Source organism: Papaver somniferum, unplaced genomic scaffold, assembly GCF_003573695.1.
Source record: "Papaver somniferum cultivar HN1 unplaced genomic scaffold, ASM357369v1 unplaced-scaffold_18, whole genome shotgun sequence".
In the NCBI taxonomy this organism is placed as follows: Eukaryota; Viridiplantae; Streptophyta; class Magnoliopsida; order Ranunculales; family Papaveraceae; genus Papaver; species Papaver somniferum.
The window spans coordinates 7,195,120-7,214,602 of NW_020627707.1; the positions used below are offsets into that span (position 1 = coordinate 7,195,120).

A 19,483-nucleotide genomic window follows, 5' to 3' on the forward strand; every position below is an offset into this window, starting at 1 on the left:
AAATCAAATCCACCAAGTTTTTGCAACTCGTCGCGGAATTTGGTAAGCCCCTGTAGGTTGACTTGATCATCGTATCATCTGAAAGACAATTTTTCAACTATATCCTCAAGAAGGCAGAAGTTCTCATTCTTACATTGCTTTGTCAGATCTCTTTAACCTATTCAATAAAAATTTTGTGGTTGGTTCAAATTTGTTTTTTATGGTCGACTTGTTTTCTAGTCGACCACTTTTGTTAGATTTCCTAGTCGACTTGTTTTTACGGGTGTCTCACGTAACGTTTTTATTTTTGAGTGGTTCAAAACTGAGTGCTAGTACATATCCTTCTACATGGCCAAAAAGAAACAAAAAGAGCCAAGAACCAACAAATGAACAGTTCTTCTACACTTTTTTTCTTCTAGTCATTTGTTTGATTCCTTGAAAAGAAGGTATCTTTTGAGTGCTGGGGAGAGAGTCAATGAGTGTTTAATTCCCAGCCAGAGAATCTAAAAGTGGCATATGAAGATAAGGTACTACTATATTACAGTTCATGAGAGAGATGATGAAAAAAAGACAGTACTGGAAGAGAAAGAAAGAGATATGCGTACTTCTTTAGTTATTCTTCTTCTTCATGTACTTGCAAGTTTTGTGGGATTCTGTAGTTGCCAGAATGGGAATAATGGTTTCAGCAGGAATGATTTCCCAACTGACTTTGTTTTTGGTTCTGGAAGCTCATCCTATCAGGTATGTACCCTCTCTTTTATATTCTACAAACTTATATATATATATATATATATATATATATATATATATATATATATATCTGACTTCCCGCATTTCGTTTTTTGGCTGATAAGCTACATTTACATCTTAATTTTGTAATTAGATAGAAGGAGCAGTTAATGAGGATGGAAGAACTCCGAGCGTATGGGATACCTATACTCATGCTGGTTAGTCTCTATTTCTCCTAAAAAAACAAGAAGGGGGGTTTTGTTATTTGTGTAATTCAATTCAAGAACTTAGTTTTTAATTTACACTTAACAATTTCACAACTCTCGCCATGAGCTCGGGGGCCTCTCACACCCTAGGAGATAATGAATCGTACCACTAGACACTTGTTAGCATGTGAAACATGTTGCAAATTTGCAATAGACATATATTTAAAGTATGTGTTCAACTATTTTCCATAGTTTCTTGATATTGGTACATCATACATGTAATAGGCTGTTGTAATCCGTGAAAAAATTTAATTTCAGGAAAAATGCCGGACAAAAGCACAGGCGACATAGCTATTGATCAATACCACAGATATAAGGTATGTACTGCTTTCCTCTTTCTAAAATTTAAAGTGCAATTGCGATGACACTGTCTGACCAATACTAGTAGTCGATGACGTATACTCTCGACTTCTTATAGTTGCCAATTGTATTTTAAGGAGAATGCATTTAGATGTAATCCTGTAAGATCATCCACAATGTTTACAAAAACTAGCATGCATGTTATAATTTTGCTCACAGTAGTCCTTGCTAAAGATAAATCGTAGCATGTATGCTATAGTTGCAAATTTAGCATTCTCAAATAGCAATTGCCAAATTTGGCAATATGACAAGAACCAGATCAGAGAACTAGCCTAAACTTGAGTTTAGTTTTGAGAACTGGCCTAATGACGAGGCTAAGTTTGATAAATGGCTTAAAGACGAGGCTAGGTTTGAGAACTTGCCTAGTATATGGGGCTCACTCGTCGAGTTAGTTTCACTACAAGGATGGATTTGAAAACTAGCCTAGCATCATGCTCATGCCCAGCAATGACTCCCCATATCTAAAGCCAAAGTAAAGTTTAGCTTTTAATTTAGATTTTACCATACAGACGTGGTGAATTGTCTAACTCTTCTTGTTTTAATTACTCTTGCAGGAAGATGTTCAACTCATGGTGGACACAGGTTTAGAAGCCTATAGATTTTCTATCTCATGGCCAAGGCTTATACCAAGTATGTTCATATTAGTTAACTCAATCAATTAGTCAATCATTTGAAATGAAACTATAGGGTGTCCTAATGAGGTGGACATATGCAGATGGAAGAGGACCTGTTAATCCAAAGGGTTTAGAGTACTATAACAACCTCATCAATGAACTAATCAGCCATGGTAAACAATCTAGTTGTTTCGTTACATGTTCGGATTAAATTGGTCATTTTAAAATAAGTGTACTCATATTCGCGAATTTATCTTTGATCAGGAATTCAAGCACATGTTACACTTTTTCATTATGATCTTCCTCAGCCACTCGAAGACGAATACGGAGGATGGTTAAGCCGCAAGATTGTGTAGCTCTCTGGCTCATCTTTATGTAACTTGCAACTTCCCTCTGTTGAGCACTCCATTGATACTTGATTAATGTTTGTTATGGTGTGTAACAATGCAGGAAAGACTTCACAGCATTCGCTGAAATCTGTTTTAAAGAATTTGGTGACCGAGTTTCGACTTGGACCACAATAAATGAGCCTAATGTGTTCGTTATGGGAGCCTACGACTTGGGATTTCTGCCGCCGCAAAGATGTTCCTCACCATTTGGGATCTTCAACTGTACAAATGGTGGAGATTCCACAACAGAGCCTTACCTAGTTGCGCATAATTGTATTCTAGCTCATGCATCAGTAGCAAGATTGTACAAAAACAAGTACCAGGTATTTGTTACCTTTCAATATCCTCGCAAACAATACAATATTCAAAAAAACATTAATCTCTATATATTTATCAATACATTTTTATGCAGGTTGTGATAGACACTTATGTAATTTGGATGACTTAACATGGAATTCATACTTAAAACATGTTTCGTGGTGATTCTTCATAATTTTGCGATAATGATGATGCAGGCTAAACAACATGGGCTCATAGGAATCAACCTCTTCGGTTATGGTTTAAGTCCCCAAACAAACTCAGTTGAAGATGTTGCAGCAACTCAAAGGGCCAACGATTTCTATATGGGTTGGTAAGTCTTTCAACAAAACATAAACATAAGTTAGGTTGGGAATTAGGATTTGTAAAGTTAATTCTACTTTCAGGTTTGCTAGTCCTTGTGTTTATGGTGACTATCCTGAAATAATGAAGAGAAATGTTGGCTCAAGACTTCCTTCTTTCACCTCATATGAAGCAAAACTTGTTAGCGGCTCATGTGATTTCTTTGGATTGAACCATTATGCTTCGTCTAACGTAAAGGACAATCCGGAAAGCCTAAAGATCCAACAAAGAGATTTATCTATGGATATGGCTGTGCAGTTCGTATGTAAGTTGACATTGCTGATACAAAATAAACCTCTTCTTTCATGGGATAAATTTGGAGAGTTCCCTTTTCAAGTTAATCTTATAGTTTGGAGACTAATTGAATGTTTTATCCTTTGAATACTTTAATGCAGCTAATTGGTCGACTGGTAAAGGATCAGTGTTGCCCGATCAAGTAAGAAAACAATATATTAATGTTTTATACAAGATTTTTGTATGTTATCTTCACTGATTCTGTGTTTGCCATGTTTTCGGAATTCAGTTCCCTGTTACACCGTCGGGGTTGCAAGGACTTCTGGAGTATTTTAAGCAAGATTACGGGAATCCTCCCATATATATTCATGAAAATGGTATGAATTCCCATAAGTCCCATCATCTGATTTCTCTATTTCCTTAGATTCTTATTAACTTCACCAGGGTAACATTTGCAACACATTTATCATTCTCATGTCGTTAAGCGTCCAATGACTCCAATCAATAACCTTCATGGTTGTCTTGTTCATCGGATACAACTTGGCCAAAATATAGTCTTAGCAGTTTTTATGCCCAATGAGTTTGACAAGTTATTTAGTTGCCACATCCAAGTATGTATCCAACTTTTGGTGTGATACAGGTCAAAGGCTCTTAGCAGCACCACGTGACAAGTCAATAAATGATACATCGAGAGTGAACTACTTGAAGGGTTACATTGGAGGTGTGCTTGATGCTTTGAGGTACCAACTTACTTCACTAACTCTGCTTTACCTCATTAATTTGAAACACAATCTAAACTTAATTTCCTGGTTTAAAACGTTGCTTCCTATCGAATTCCCTTTCACTTACCATTATAATTTTTTTTGTATCAGGAACGGATCCAACACAAAAGGTTACTTCACATGGAGTTTTATAGACTCATTCGAATTGTTAGACGGCTACAGATCGAACTTTGGCCTTTACTATGTAGATTTGGTCAATGACCCGGAATTGAAGAGATATCCAAAACTTTCAGCACATTGGTATTCCAATTTTCTCAAGGGAGGGTATAAGAAAACTAGCGTCATTTCTCTTCAAACTGATGAAATTTCTAAGTTCTCAGATTAGAAAGTTGTGCGTATTAGGAAGCTTGTCATCAGAAACCAGGTATATTAAGTTCGTGACACTACCCTCATTGTTACTAGCGATTCAGTACCTTTTTCATGGACCTTATCTAGGCATAAGCCATGCATGGACTTTACATATGCATAGTAAAATTTATTTTCCAATATGGAGAATATGAGAAGTTTGGTTAATAAGAATATAAGAATCATACGGGAGTGTTTCTGCCATTGATGATAATACTCGTTAGACATTATTATTAATGTAACCCCAATAAAATGAGAGAAGTATTTAATTATCAATACCATCACTTATTGTCTATTTGATCTCTCATATGTAAGTTTTTTCTTTTCTTTTTTTAAGGAAAAAGGTTACTATATTAAAAAAAAAAGAAGAAAAAAGATACATGAGTTCGACTCATCATCGATTGTGAAGAACTAAATCCCAATTGAGAATAGTCTGATTTACATTATAGCCTCTAAATGTTTCCTTATCAAAAAACCAAAGAATCAAAGTTTTTTTGATAAGAAGAAAAATTTCTGTAACTTTTGACTTGGCATGTTGCTCAAGATTTACATGACTTGGCATGTTACTATTCCCAGATTTGTAGGTATCATACTTGATGCCTAGTTGCCTACAAAACAAAACAAAAACTCTGGCCTTGAACTTGAACTATTTCCTACCGATGCGGAAAATAATTGTGGTCAATTTTCCCAAGGTTTTGGAAGGAAAAATCAGATCCATTTAAACATTTAATATTGTATACATAGTATTGGGCAAGTCTTATGATGACATCCAAGCTATTATAATCTTGGAATAATTATTGAATGTCAAGTCTAATAGCTTTTTAGTTGGGTTGTCCATATTTTTTCCAAAGCATGTTCCATGATTTCATAGAAGATACCTCAGAATCTAAACATGTGGTATTTTAAGTAGCGTTAAACGCTATTCCGAATTGTGTTCAATCTGGTGATTGATTTTATTTATAAATCTGCTGGCCTCTTTTTGACCGTCAATTTTGTGGCCCAAGATTGAACGTGATTCCAAACCGCGTTTAATGAAATTATGAATTATGTTTTATAATCTATTTTGTCTCCTACCATTAAACTTGATCTTCTATAATCAATTTCAAGTGCATATGTGTCGTTGAACTCGGAAGATGGAATTCTTCCGCCTTAAGATTTGTAGTACGTACATTCATTAGGTTCTGGAAAGATTTTGAACAATAAGCAACAATATGCTACTTCTTCCACATGCCCATATCCTCGCAAAAGACCTGACTAACTGGTCATGTTAGGTCTTATTTCAAAGTTATCACTCGTTAAAACGAAGCATCAAATTAGTTAGTGATTTCTTTTAATTAAGTCTTAAGTGGTGGGAGAGCCAATTAAAGATTACCTGATCGACCTTGAAATATGACTTGTCTTAGAGCATCTTCAGTTTAAGGGGTCAAGGTTTTAAAATTGCATGACGCCTACAATTTAATATCGTCTCCACCAAAATTTCAACTCCAATACAAAGATGAAGGTCATAAAAAATGACGTCATGACAGAGTTGGGGTAAATGAGAAACTTTAGATTAGACTTTCACCACGACCCTGAGTTTTAAGTCCACATTATCATTTGTTTCTAAATTTAACAAAATTTATTAGGTAAGACTACGAAAATTTTAGTGGCGGGTTTATTAAAGATGGGATTTATGGGTCTAAGGGATTTGGTGGAATTATGTTTCCGTCAGTACATTTGGTTTCCCAAATCCTCAGAATCAAGTTTCCCACGAGAATCAGTTTTCAAGCAAATCCTTTATATGGAGTCCGACCTCTCCCCCTAAGATTTGTTGGGAAACTTGTTAAGGGATTTATGGACCCACTATTTTTAACTCTAAATCCTGTATATATACAAATTTAAGATTCTTAGGGTAGCATCAAACAGTATGTGGACTTTAAAACAAGATAATTCTATGAATCCTAGGAATTTCAAATGAATTACCATTAAATGAATTACTACTAAACACACAAGGGATTTACATGAGTCCAGATTTTGTAATTCCATGAGATTATAAATTCCGTGAAATCGTGGATTCTTCGAACAAACCCACCATAGATGAACTTTAGGTGAATTTTTTTTTATCTTTTAACAATGACCCACTAAAAAATCCTCGCATTTTTAGGGGCGACCCTGAAAGAGTTCGGGGCGACTTTTTAATTCCAAACATCATGGAACTACCGATTGTAATAATAGAGGAATGCAAAATTCCACTAGTTTTTGAAAATTTTGAATTTGGAGCAACTACCACAATAGGTAGATAATGAACATCATGAAACTACCGATTTTACAATCAGTAGATAATAAACATCACGAAACTACTGATTGTGAAAATAGGGAAATTCAAAATTCCATTGGTTTTTGAAAATTTTGAATTTGGGGCAACTACCATAATCGGTAGATAATGAACATCACTAAGCTACCGATTGTGGAACCGATAGATAATAAACATCACGAAACTATTTTATGCAACCTAAGTAGCACTCAGCAGAGCGAGTGAGTGAGTAAATGAACATGACGAAACTATAATATGCAACCATAATCGGTAGATAATGAACATCACTAAACTATTTTGGGGCAGTGCTCAGCCGAGCGAGTGAGTAAATGTATTTGAAGAAACCTAGATGCAACTCTAATTCTTTAACCATTCATTTAAGAAAGAACACTTAATTTTGAATCTGCAAACCAGCTGATCTCGGTGATTAATTCGGATGAGCAACAGTTGTTTTGGGGTAAAAACTGATTCTGTTGTTTTTGGTAAATTTGGGTGTGCTGTTGAGAAACGAATCCAAACCCCCAAACAAATGCACTGCACGGGAGTACTTTAGATTCAAGAGATCAATCTGTACAATCTTGGCCTAAACCAAGAAATGGTCGTTCCAATCTTGCTTCGGTCACAAAGTGAAGGAGAAGGGTTGATCTTAGGGAGGGAAGCAGAACGGTGTTGAGATCAGAGTGGTTAACTCTGAAGGTGTGGCTATTTTATGACTTGTATCAGAATATGGAACTGGCTTGCGGAATGTAAGCTATCAGTTCTTTGGTTTTCTCGATACTGTGTTGATAACACTACTTGTGTTGTTGTTAACCAAAATTGTTGTTCTGGTCGAAATAGGTATAAACCTATTTATACAAGTCATAATTGAACGCACCCTGGTCTCGTAGGAAGTGAGAATGATTGAGTGATGGAGAAGTGGGGGTAATGTGTAAATGCAAGAAACCACGTTTTCACTATGAAGGAAACGGGTTAGTTTACACCCACTACCTCTTGCCGTCACTAATTTCCCGTTTTCCTGACACTTTCTTATAATGGGCGTGTTGCACGTCGCACACTGTAAACCGCCATACCAATACCCTGATGAACATCCCCCAGTTTGTGACATGTTTGATGTATCGAGTATTAATTGTATGCTAGCAGGTGGCCATGTGTGGAAATTCAAAGTTAGGAGACTTGTCGCGGGAGAATAGCGTGTGGTGCTATTACGTTAGTCTTGGTTGGTCCCCTAAGACTTACCATAGGCCGCTCAATTCTATGGAGAATTTGGATGGCTAAGCTTGTAATTCAAGAGAGAGAGAGCTCGTTGATTATGGCCACATTCCGTTGGCACCTGTTAATGGTATATTAGCATTGTCGCGCCTGTGGCATTATGGTATGGCCAAATCTAGGATTTGACGTCGTGGCCAAAGTTAAGTCTAGGATTTGGCGTCGTGGCCAAAGTTAGGGCTTGGCGGCATGGCCAAGGCTAGGATTTGGCTTCGTGGCCAAAGTTATGGCTTGGCGGCATGGCCAAGGCTAGGATTTGGCGTCGTGGACAAAGTTATGGCTTGGCGGCATGGTCACGGATAATGTTTGGCATCGTGGCAAAAATTAGGATTTGACGGCATGGCCAAGGCTAGGGTTTGGCGTCGTAGCCAAAGTTAGGACTTGGCGGCATGGCCAAGGCTATGATTTGGCGTAGTGGCCAAAGTTAGGGCTTGGCGGCATGGCCAATGCTAGGGTTTGGCACCGTGGCCAAAGTTAGGGCTTGACGCCGTGGCCAAGGCTAGGGTTTGGTGTTGTGGCCAAAGTTAGGGCTTGGCGGCATGGAAAAGGCTAAAGTGGCTCGTGGCATGTTGTGGGGACAAAGTGGCGTAGTTCTGGGCTATGACCAAAAATTAGGGTTTCGGCTAATGCTACTGAAGCAAAAGTCGTGTTTCAATTAGATCTGGCAAACAAGCTAAAACCCGTGAGTTAACCCGTGTCCGGCCCGTAAAAACCCGAACCCGGCTCGGCTGGTTTCTAAACAAGCCGGGTTCGGGTTGGAGAAATGCCGACTTGTGAATAAACGGGTTAACCCGTCCCGGCCCGTGAAACTGCGGGTACAACCCGTAGACCCGTCCACAATAACTAATTAGTAATTTTTATATAATCATGTCCGTAGGATTATCTAGGGTTAATCACATCCACACGATTAAGGTATAAAAGGCGAAACCCTAAAACTAAATGAAGAGATATCTTTCTTTTTTATCTCTCTCTTTTCTTCTTCTGCTCCTCCTTGCCGCTCCTTCCCTTCTTCTGCGTTCTTCAGTTGTGAATTGAATCTCGGATAAACAATAAATCATTTGGCACGATTCTCTGGAAGTTGGATAATCTTTGGATACTGAGAACCAAGTTGAATCTTTGGAAAAATCAAGGCACATACTGTTTGTTCGCTCAAACGGAGAACCGGACTCTGTCCCTCTCTCAGAATATCAAGAATCTCAAAAACCCTTAAATCCATTCTTTCACAGGAAATCCCATTTCTCCTATCCATCAAATCCCTAAAACCGCTTAACCTCCATTGTTCTTTAGGTTTTAGGGTTCATCTCTCAGTAATAAAATGCTTCTTTTCTGAGAGTATTATTCAACTACTAAGAGTTTTCCCAATTTCCTACTGTAATATTTGGAGTAAAATCAAGATTCACAAACAAATTTACTGTGAGCAATTCCATTTTAATTGTCATTTTCTTCTTGTATTCATCACATAAGTTTTTGAGTTTTCCTGTTAAATTTAATTTCTTTTTGAGTAAAAATGTTCTTTGAATTAATAGAAGTAGGGGTTTATCTTGAATCTTGTGAATTGGAAAAAAAAGTATGGATTGAATTCTTAGATTGTTCATGGTTTTGTTATTCTTTATTTGATAATATTCTGTGTGTTTCCATAACTTCATGTATGTTGATGATAACTGTTTGTTTAAATTCCCCAAAGAGACATTATGATCATTCTTTATAGTTAGTGTTAGTTCTGGGTTTTGTGATAGAATTATAATAGGGTTTAATGTGATGAAATCATAAAATTTTGTAGTGATTGAATTCATTTTGTTTTAGATTTATGGTTGTGTTTGTTGAATTCCCTACTGTAATTTTGATGGTAGCTGATGTTTAGACTCGTTTCTACAGGTTAGTAGTGTGTGTTTGAGAACTTTCAAGTGTACTGATTTAAACTCGAGTCTGGATGAATTCTAGGAAAGTTTCATTGCCTCGTCCACAGCCAGTTAATCGGTGAAGCTGTTGCTACCGGTGGTTTCTACAGATCTGCAGACGAAGATGAACATGGAATCGGGGTTTGCTGTTGTTTGAAATGCATGTACTATAATAGTTTTGTTGGATGTATATGTATTTTTCAATTTCTGTTTATGTAATTCTCGATTTCTGGCGAGTTGACTCAACAAAAACCAGTTAACCCGTGAGCACCCGTGAACCCGCAAGCTTTACCCGGGACGGGCGCGGGTCGGATAAATGACCACCCGTGAAGAATCTCAACCCGCAAGCTTAGGCTTGTATTAACACGTAACCCGCGGGTTGGTCACAAGCCAGCCCCGTCCCGCCCGTTTGCCAGCTCTAGTTTCGATCATAAAACCCTAATTGGAGTCCGTTATGGCGTTGGCCACAAACATAAAGTGGGTTAGCACACAGTTGCGCCATTTGTGGCATGATGGCGTGCCAATTAGTATGGTGGCGTGGCAGGGCGCGTTTGGCATGCCAGTTAACATGGAGGTGTAGCAGGGTGCGTTTGGCATGCCAATTAACATGGAGGTGTGGCAGGGTGCGTTTGGCCTTTAATGCATGGTGGCGAGTTTAAAGTGACGTGATTGGCCAGGAAAAGGGGTCGGCCAAACATAGGGCGCGGCTACACCTCTAGTGCTCGTGGCACATTTAAAGTGACCGTCGATGGGTAAGAGGAGGGCCGGAAAGCAGCGTGGGGGCGTGGCCATCTGCAGGTGGCGCTGGCCGGCCTATAACATGGCCACACTTCCCCTTGTTGCGTCTCCTCTTTTATTCCTCGTTTTCTGATTTCGGGTAGGAATTTGCACCTACTAATCCATGGCGGATCAATCGCCTAGCTTGCCCAGATTTAATTTCGACCAGCTGGGTCTGATATACTGTGCAGGGCGCAAGACCTAATTTTTGCAAATTAATTAGGTTGATATTCGAAAGTTGTGAATTATGATTAAATTTGATGAGTTATGTGTGTTGACACGGAGTTCTTTTTATTTTCAGAGATCAGTTAGTGCATCTCTTGACTGAATACTTTATGCAGACCTTAATTTTGATATTTCGGGAAATTCATGCTACTTAACATTAATTGTCATGTCATATCAATACTAAGGGTTCAGCCGGGGAACATAGCACAGAAAGTATCCAATGAGCCTTACATTGATGAATAATACAGGCATGGTGTTGAAATTTACAGAATATTTGGGATTATTACTACATGCACCATTCTGAATAAATTTCATGTAAATATATTGAATTGCTCAATAAATGCGTCAGTAACAAGGTTAGACATTCATCACTTTTTCATGGCTCTGTCTCTTTGCAAAGTGACAGCATATTAAATAAAAGGGTTTTACAATTTTAGTCCTGAACTAAAAACCACCATCAACAATAGTATTTTATGATTTTCTTGTTTCCAAATATATGAACATTTCAACTGCGGGGCCAGTATCAGAGAGGAACAATGCTTTTGTATATTAAATTTTCAAAAAATATTTTTGGTTACATGTTTCATCAGCAAAATAATGGTTCAGTTGTGTTCAGATATTTTAGTACCAGAAGAAGATAAATAAGCCGAGTCAACGGCTACAACTTCAGTTACGGAACTCCTCTCACAGCAAGATGGTAAATTTTGTAAAGCATGCATCCTGATATTTGTGTAAGCATGCAAGGAATCATCTTACAATTTGAGGGGTTTAACTCTACTGCTCAAACTAACTCACCAATCACCAAATAGTGCTCCAAATCATCTTATATTTTACAGTCCCCATAAATTTACGGATTCACTTCAACTATGTGAAAATCAAGTTTAACATCTCAAAGACTGCCTTTTGGAAAGTTCGTTCTAAATTTCTTATACAAAGAGTCGAGTTACGTACGCCATGCCCGATGCGTAGCACACGCATGAAATCCTAAACCGCGGGGCGAGGCAAAGCCAATCCACAACAAATACATTTTTCTAAATATATATCTGGACAGGGCGAGGCGAAACCCAAATTAAAAATCATAGACATACATTCATAAAGGCAAAACAATTTTCAGGTCCGCCCAATATACAGCAGGGGCACAGAATCTTCCCGTAAAAAGAGAAAAGAAGAGAAAACCGTGTTACACTACCAAAGGCGGGAAAAACGAGAATATCCCGCCAGCACCCCTCCGTACAGAATCAGTTGGAGGGTATTTACGTCTCCCTGAAAAAGAAAAAAACCTATTAAAAACCCTTAATCTCTTCTTTTTTCTGCAAACAAAATTAGAGAGAGAGAAGAGATGTTGAAGAAATGGATTCTGATATTGTTTTCTGTATCTGTAATTCTCTCGGTGATCACAGAAGATTCTACTGTAATTTCATCATCATCACCAACATCATCATCGTTTTGGTTTAATTCCTTGGTTGGAGACCAGACGTTCACTTTCTCTGCTAATCAATCTCTTGAATTCGATTTTTACCGCAATTCATGTCCAAATGCCGAGAAGATAATTAGATCTACACTTTCTCAACTCTACGACAATGAATCTGCTGTTGCTCCGGCACTTGTTCGATTACTCTTCCATGATTGCTTCATTGGGGTAAGATTCTTAACTAACTATGCTTTTGATTTTGACTTGGATTTTAGGGTAATTTTGATTTTGATGTATTTGTGATTTTGGTTTTGTTGTTTTTGATTTTAGTGTAATTCTGATCTTCGATTTGTTGTTGTTTCAAGGGATGTGATGCATCTGTGCTGTTGAACTCTACGAATGGAGTAGAAGCTGAGAAAGATGTAATACCCAATCAATCGTTGAAAGGATTTGATGTAGTCGACAATATTAAATCCAGAGTGGAATCGGTTTGTCCTGGTGTTGTTTCTTGCTCTGATATTCTGGTTATTGCTGCAAGAGATAGTGTTGTTCTGGTAATTCCTTCTTCCATTCAACTTTGGTTTCATAATCTTTTCATTTTCTAGGGTTTTGAGTTTGATTTTGGTTTCATTTTCTTCATCAATTTTGGGTTTGATTATCTTTTCATTTTCTTGGGTTTTGAGTTTGATGTTGGTTTCATCTTCTTGAGTTTGATTTTGGTTTTCGTTTTTGTGGATTGTTGGAATTACAGAGTGGTGGACCTTTCTATCCACTTCCTACAGGAAGGAGAGACAGTCTTGTATCTTACCCACAAACTGCTTTAATGGAGCTTCCAGCACCAACTGATAATCTATCTGTCATCTTGGCAAAGTTTCTCCAAAGAAACTTCAATGAACAAGAAACAGTCAGTCTATTGGGTAAATTTACTAAACCCTAATTGACAATCTTCCTCCGGATTACTTTCACTTTACAAAGTAATCCAGTTGTTATTGTGTAAATTGGATTTGTGCTAACTAGACAAAATTGGCTCACAATGTTTGGTTATTCTCATACAGGTGCTCACAGCATTGGTGCAGTTCACTGCAGTTTCCTAACTGAAAGAATGTCCAACTTCAATGGTACCGGCCAACCAGACCCCAGTGTAGAACGTGAGTTCCTGAAAGTTATGACACGGAAATGTGAAAATAACTCCAGCTCAGAATTCATTGATATGAAGAGCGACGGAGCACCAGAGACAGGGTTTGGGACTCACTTTTATCAAAGCTTAATCCAGAATAAAAGTATCCTTCCGTCTGATCAGCAACTGATGACTGTCGAAAACACTGCAAGCTGGGTAAGAGCATACGTGGCAAACACTTTCTTGTTTGTAAAGGATTTCTCCAACGCAATGATAAAGCTTTCAAACAATGGAGTACTTACAGGACCGCTAATGGGACAGATTCGAGTCCATTGTTCCTCCACATTATGATCAGGGATGGTGGGTGCATTAGAGGAGGGTAACTCTTTTGTTGCTTGTGTTCAGTCTGAAGTTGGCTTAGTTTGACCATATTGTATTTTCTGTTGTTTTTAGTTTTTCTTTCTCTTTTAGATTAGGGTATGAAAATCATTTTCCTTGGCACTTTTACAACAATTGGTGTTATTGTAACCAGAAGTGCAATTAGACTCTGCTCATGGGCTAAAATTTCAAATAAACACTTATTTTGAATATCTGCTCCAAATCCAAGCTACCTTACAGATTTTGGTATCATTCCTTCCTGGTGAGCAAAAACTTGTCTAGATTAAAGAAGTTATGATCTTAATGCTGACTAACCACCTTGTTAACGGATGGCATAGCAGCGCTAAATAGTTGAAGAACCGCCGCCTTGTCTGGATTTCTACAGCCAGGGCGAATGCAACAAGCGAAGGGAGACCTGTAAGCATTATAGCTCAGCCACTTTCTTTGCTCCTTGGTGGTATCGGGCACTGCATTTTCTCCTTGTTCTTGTTGCTGTCGAAATTCTTTCCAATGAGTGTCAGAAAGATTGGTAAAATTCACATCCCAAGCTTTTCTACTATTAACTATAGAGTCAGCAATAGAATGCAATGCCTCAATAAGTGAAAGAAATCCAAGACCAACTTAGAACAAATTCTTTTTCTTTTCTTTTTTTTGGATCAGAAAAAGAAAACTTGTATTGAACAAATTCTGCTCAGTGCTAAACTAGATCACTCGACTAATTTTATATCCCTGTAGACTTGTGTATCTGCACGCATAAGCCGAGTTCACCCAACCAATTCAAAATTTTGAATTTCCTGTGAAGACTAAACGTTGGATAGCAAATGCTAGTTACATTCAAACATTATATACACCTCGAGCATATCTGTGGATATTGCATTGGAGGTTATAAAGGCTCAGGTAAGGCTCCCGGAAAGAATGGGTGCCCATCATCTGGAGTTCTATTAGTTTCGATAATTCATGATTCCCTTTGTTTTGTAGCCAAATATACATATATGTGTCTGTCACAATGTAAAGCACAATACCATGTTTTCTCGGCAAAAGGAATTCATCTTCTCAAGCGTAACGCCATGTATGCAAAATTTGGTTGTGAGGAGATACAACATTGCTGTTGATTTCTACGTTCTACATTGCATCAATTTTAACATTTGACAACAACCCTTGCCAGATCGAGCCATCAGTTGCATCACAGCAGCAACAAATTCTTGCTGCAATCTCGACCGAAAACTAAACCTAAACCTTTGACAATTCGAGCACAGCACCATTTCCCCATGGAAACAGCAATTGCTAGCAGCAACAGTCCTCACCAGCTCCAGATCTCAGTTCAAGAAACTCCACCAAATACCCAAAACAGGAATTTTGAATATTCCTATCCAGACTCCCTTACAGATTCTGGTATTATTCCTAGTGGGAAAATACTTGTATAGAGTAAAGAAGTTCAGCTTTCCTTTAGCGCTGACTGACCCACCTTGTTAACGTTCTTTCTTTATATCCGATTCCGACTACACCTTGAATCTGTTTTAGAGTACAACAAGTATATTAAGGCGCAATACCTCTTCTCTGATATTAATCTCCTCTTCTTGCTAGAACTGGAATTCTGAATCCGTTCAGAACATAGCAAATCATCCCAAAACCAAGCTCTATATATACCTCATTCCCCTATGCTTTTTCTCCACACACAATCTCATCTTTTTTCTCCTCTCTCGAACTTCCTCTCTGATTAACTTTTTTTTTCTTCCATCGTCATGGCTTTCAAAACCAATTTCTTGCTTCCCTTGGTACTTATGTTTGCTGTCCCTCTAATGGTTAATGCCTTTGTTTGGAATGTTGGTGATGCTGCTGGTTGGTCCGGTCAGGCTCAATATGATTACCATTATTGGGCTCTGGGACCGGCTTTTCTGGTTGGTGATGACAGTCTCCGTTTCGTCTATGATCGTAACACTACTAATGTCTTAGAAGTGACTTCTGCTGATTACATATCATGTAACGCAACATCCCCACTCGCTGCTTACAACACCGGGAACGATACGATTCCAATAACAAAAAAAGGATATCAGTATTTTATTAGTGGTAATTCTGTTGACTGCAATAACGGTTTGAAGGTTGATATCTGGGCTTCAAATTCATCATATGTTAGGTTTTGGCGGTCAGGCCCAGCCTTTGGCCCCGATGGCTATATCAACGTACCTGATTTTGATTGAACTACATCTGCTACCGGAGGAGCAAGCACGACTTCGACCTATATCATCTAGTTCTATTTAGTTTATGTTTTATTTATTTATTTATTATTAATTTACATTTCTATTTAGTTTATGTTTTATTTATTTATTTATTATTAATTTACATTTAAAGAAATATGTTCACCAATTTTATAAGTTTTGTTAATTCGTGATTCATCTACGATACCATGTTTTCTCGGCATAAGGAATTCATCTCCTAAAGTGTTTTTAAAAACACCCTGTATGTAAAATTTGGCCGTGAGGAGACACTACATTGCCGTTTTTTTTTTTTTGAAAAACTAACTTTCATTCATACTTGAAATATATTACAGTAACCTTCGAAACAAGAATTTGATCACATAAGGTGGAGTGTACCACCATTGCATAGTACTAACATAAGACCTAGCGGACTTAGCAACCGTATCCGCTGCTTTATTTTGCACTCGACCAACATATTGAACAGACACATTAGACAAACTACCTAACAGACTACGACAAGTTAACAACAAAGACCTGTGAATCCACGACTATTTATAGAACCATGCAAAAGCATCAACTAGTTTTTTACAATCAGACTTGATGATAACATTAGATAACTGATGAGATGATAACCATTGCAGAGCTTTGTGTAAAGCCATCATTTCCCCATGTATTCCTCGCTCAGAGTGGTGATGCTGAAGCTGTCACAAAAGAGGCAAATGGAGTGGTAAGAACAAATGCAGAACCTGCACTATGAGAGTTAGGTAAGATGGAAGCATAAACATTCAAATAAAAGCCATTAGTTGTCGGAACAGCAAGAGTAGCCGGAACTGCAAGAGTAGGCTGAACTGCAGGAGTAGTAGTCTGAAAATTCGAAGTAACTTGCGAACTAATACAATGTAATCTGCAGAACTCCTTAATTTTGTGAATAAAAGATTGGGGGGATTGGGCAGTGTGATCAAAAGCTAGAGTGCAGCGCGCCTTCCAAATATGCCACAGAATAACCACAATAAGATGAATTCGTTGGCGACCTCTGAAGTTAAAAGTGTTGGCTGAATCACTCCATCCTTGCAACCATACATTGACAGTCGTCGAAGAACAATCAGGAACAAAATGAGACCATATAGCAGCTACAAAGGGGCGTTGCAAAAGTATATGGGTAGCCGTTTCCACTTGAGAATCACAAAAGTAACAAGAAGTATGCTGAAGATGCAAGTGTTGAGCTAGACGATGAAGAACTGGAAGAATTTGATGAGCTAGCTTCCATATAAACAACTGACATTTGTAAGGGACTTCTAAATGCCAAATACTCAACCAAAACTTTTCAGTATATATAGTAGTTGGAGGTGGAGACAGGCTGTGTAATATAGCTCGATATGTCACCACTATCTGTAAGTGACCAACGTATAGTATCTTGAGTAGCAGTAGATAAATGGATAGAATAAATTGCATATACTTGATTTAGGGAGAAGTACTGCTGAAGAGTTGAAATATCCCAAGATAGCAATTCATTATTTATAAACATACTAACCGAAATATCAGGCAAACGAGTACTCTGTACAGGTGGAGGAGGACTAGTAGAACATGGAATCCAATTATCAGTAAAAGCTTTAATATTTGTACCATCACCAACTTCCCATACATGGAACTGTTTCACCCATTTTAAGTCGCGTTGAATACTCTGCCATACCCAAGAACCAGTTGACCTTCGAATGCTATGAAGAGGAATGCAGTTGTAAAAATATTTGGCAGCAAGCACTTGAATCCACTTAGCATCAGGACTAGTGATCATACGCCAAGCTAATTTTGTAAGAAAAGCTTCATTAGTAACCTTTAGGTTCTTAAACCCCAATACACCATCACGTTTCGGATAACTAACAGATGACCAAGACTGTTTCACGTTTCGGATACTACATTGATGTTGATTTCTAAGTTCTACACTGCATCAATTTTAACATTTGACAACAACCCTTTCCAGATCGAGCCATCAGTTGCATCACAGCAGCAACAAATTCTTGCTGCAATCTCGGCCAAATACTGAGCCTAAACCTTGACAATTCGAGCACATCACCTTCGAAACAGCAATTGGTAGCGGCAACTGAACTCTAGCTGCCAATTTCTGAATCTAATTTCCTCATCAGCTCCATATCTCAGTTCAAGAAACTCCACCAAATACCCAAAACAGGAATGGGTTCGAGTTCTAAGCAATACCCATCCTTCATAATCCCAGAATAATTCAGCCTTCAAACCCATCTTCTGAGATCTCGAAATTCATCTCAATCAATCACAATCTCCTCCATCTAATTCTCGATCATGAATTAACCACAGCTCTACTGTTATGAACCTGGATGTGATTAACAACAAGAATAGATTATAGATAGTAGTAACGTCAAGATCCTCACGGATCAAGCCTCCCGGTTCAGCGAGCACGGTTTGATCATATGAACGATCTGGTTCTTTTCATTAATTCTTAGATAAACCGTTCTAATAGACTCCTCCTGTTTATAAAGATAGACATCATTAATCTACCCTAGATCTAACGGCTAAAATGCCACCAGAAGCTTACATCTAGACCATTCACAACAAAGGATAAATACATCCCTACTACACATAAAGGCTACCAACTATAGAATAAGCTAAATAGTGACATCAAGATGATATGGGCGCCCTCCTCCTAGACTTGGGACATGACAAATACCATCCCTTCAGAACATCCTTGTCCTCAAGGATGAAGGTCAAGAAAAAGAAAGGCTTGTTAAGTTGACAAGGGGAATATTGTTCGATGCCTTTGTGTCATCAGGATGATATGGGCGCTCCACTCTCGTAACACGGACATGATGACATTTTGTTGTCTGTTTCCTTGCCAACATGTCGTTTGTCGCAGCACCATGAGATCTTAGTTGTATGTAGTCCGCTCTGCTCAGGCCAAGATGAACCGTCAAGCTAATGATGACCGATGTTGCATAACACAACTTCTCATAAGCCGCCAAACGTCTAACTGTATTTCCGAGCGACAATAGCATCAGAAACTTTATATTCCACATGTTGGGTATACCAGAAAGTGGATCCCCCTTTGGTTGAGCTACTTCAAGCAAATCCCTTGCCAATATCCTTATCACTTCAATTCCAACTGTGAGTTTCAGGAGCACATATGAAACTTCCATTTTCTTTGGAATACTACGAGCCCCTTCCTTGGCAGTTGATATAATGGAAAATGCAGCTTTTTTATCTCTCACTGGTAGCACTAACCTGCCATTCTCTACACGCCACCAACCTGTAAAAAATAACTTGAATTTCCACTTCAAGTAGTCAAGCCATGCCAACACCTTAAGAGTTTGAATCTCAATGAGTAAACACTTAGGCCAGAAGCTACATAATTCCCTGGAGAGACTATTATGTTCTTCAACTGCCAATCTAATACTAGTACATCTGGAATCATCAGTCTTGAAAGTGTATGTCGGCACGGAATGTAGATTATCCATTTCTTGAACTTTATAAAGTTTAATAGGAACAAAATACGCGGCTGGAATCCATAAGGTAGTATGTAACTGCTCATAAAATTCAG

The 19,483-nt window shown here is 38.2% G+C and overlaps 3 protein-coding genes across 3 annotated transcripts; all 3 read left to right on the forward strand.

Moving 5' to 3' along the window:
- Positions 1-402: 402 nt before the first annotated feature.
- Positions 403-4,665, forward strand: LOC113338042 (beta-glucosidase 22-like). The gene is made up of 13 exons (XM_026583563.1): positions 403-720; positions 863-926; positions 1,233-1,291; positions 1,889-1,964; positions 2,050-2,121; positions 2,213-2,300; positions 2,399-2,660; positions 2,853-2,968; positions 3,042-3,262; positions 3,393-3,433; positions 3,521-3,608; positions 3,872-3,971; positions 4,104-4,665. Exons 1-13 carry the CDS (start codon positions 496-498, stop codon positions 4,336-4,338), a joined length of 1,647 nt encoding a protein of 548 aa, XP_026439348.1. The 5' UTR covers positions 403-495; the 3' UTR covers positions 4,339-4,665.
- A 7,456-nt stretch (positions 4,666-12,121) lies between these two features.
- Positions 12,122-13,937, forward strand: LOC113338068 (putative Peroxidase 48). The gene is made up of 4 exons (XM_026583587.1): positions 12,122-12,456; positions 12,594-12,782; positions 12,980-13,145; positions 13,284-13,937. The coding sequence occupies exons 1-4, from the start codon at positions 12,157-12,159 to the stop codon at positions 13,694-13,696; spliced, it is 1,068 nt and encodes a 355-aa protein (XP_026439372.1). The 5' UTR covers positions 12,122-12,156; the 3' UTR covers positions 13,697-13,937.
- A 1,528-nt stretch (positions 13,938-15,465) lies between these two features.
- On the forward strand, positions 15,466-15,921 carry LOC113337988 (mavicyanin-like). The gene has a single exon (XM_026583515.1). The coding sequence runs from the start codon at positions 15,466-15,468 to the stop codon at positions 15,919-15,921; it is 456 nt and encodes a 151-aa protein (XP_026439300.1).
- The last annotated feature ends 3,562 nt before the right edge of the window (positions 15,922-19,483 follow it).

Coding starts and splice junctions, on each gene's coding strand:
- LOC113338042 (XM_026583563.1), top strand. CDS start 496: ATGAAGATAAGGTACTACTATATTACAGTTCATGAGAGAGATGATGAA. Junction 721..862: donor CTGGAAGCTCATCCTATCAG/GTATGTACCCTC, acceptor TTTTGTAATTAG/ATAGAAGGAGCAGTTAATGA. Junction 3,263..3,392: donor TATGGCTGTGCAGTTCGTAT/GTAAGTTGACAT, acceptor ACTTTAATGCAG/CTAATTGGTCGACTGGTAAA.
- LOC113338068 (XM_026583587.1), top strand. CDS start 12,157: ATGTTGAAGAAATGGATTCTGATATTGTTTTCTGTATCTGTAATTCTC. Junction 12,457..12,593: donor TCCATGATTGCTTCATTGGG/GTAAGATTCTTA, acceptor TGTTGTTTCAAG/GGATGTGATGCATCTGTGCT. Junction 12,783..12,979: donor CAAGAGATAGTGTTGTTCTG/GTAATTCCTTCT, acceptor TTGGAATTACAG/AGTGGTGGACCTTTCTATCC.
- LOC113337988 (XM_026583515.1), top strand. CDS start 15,466: ATGGCTTTCAAAACCAATTTCTTGCTTCCCTTGGTACTTATGTTTGCT.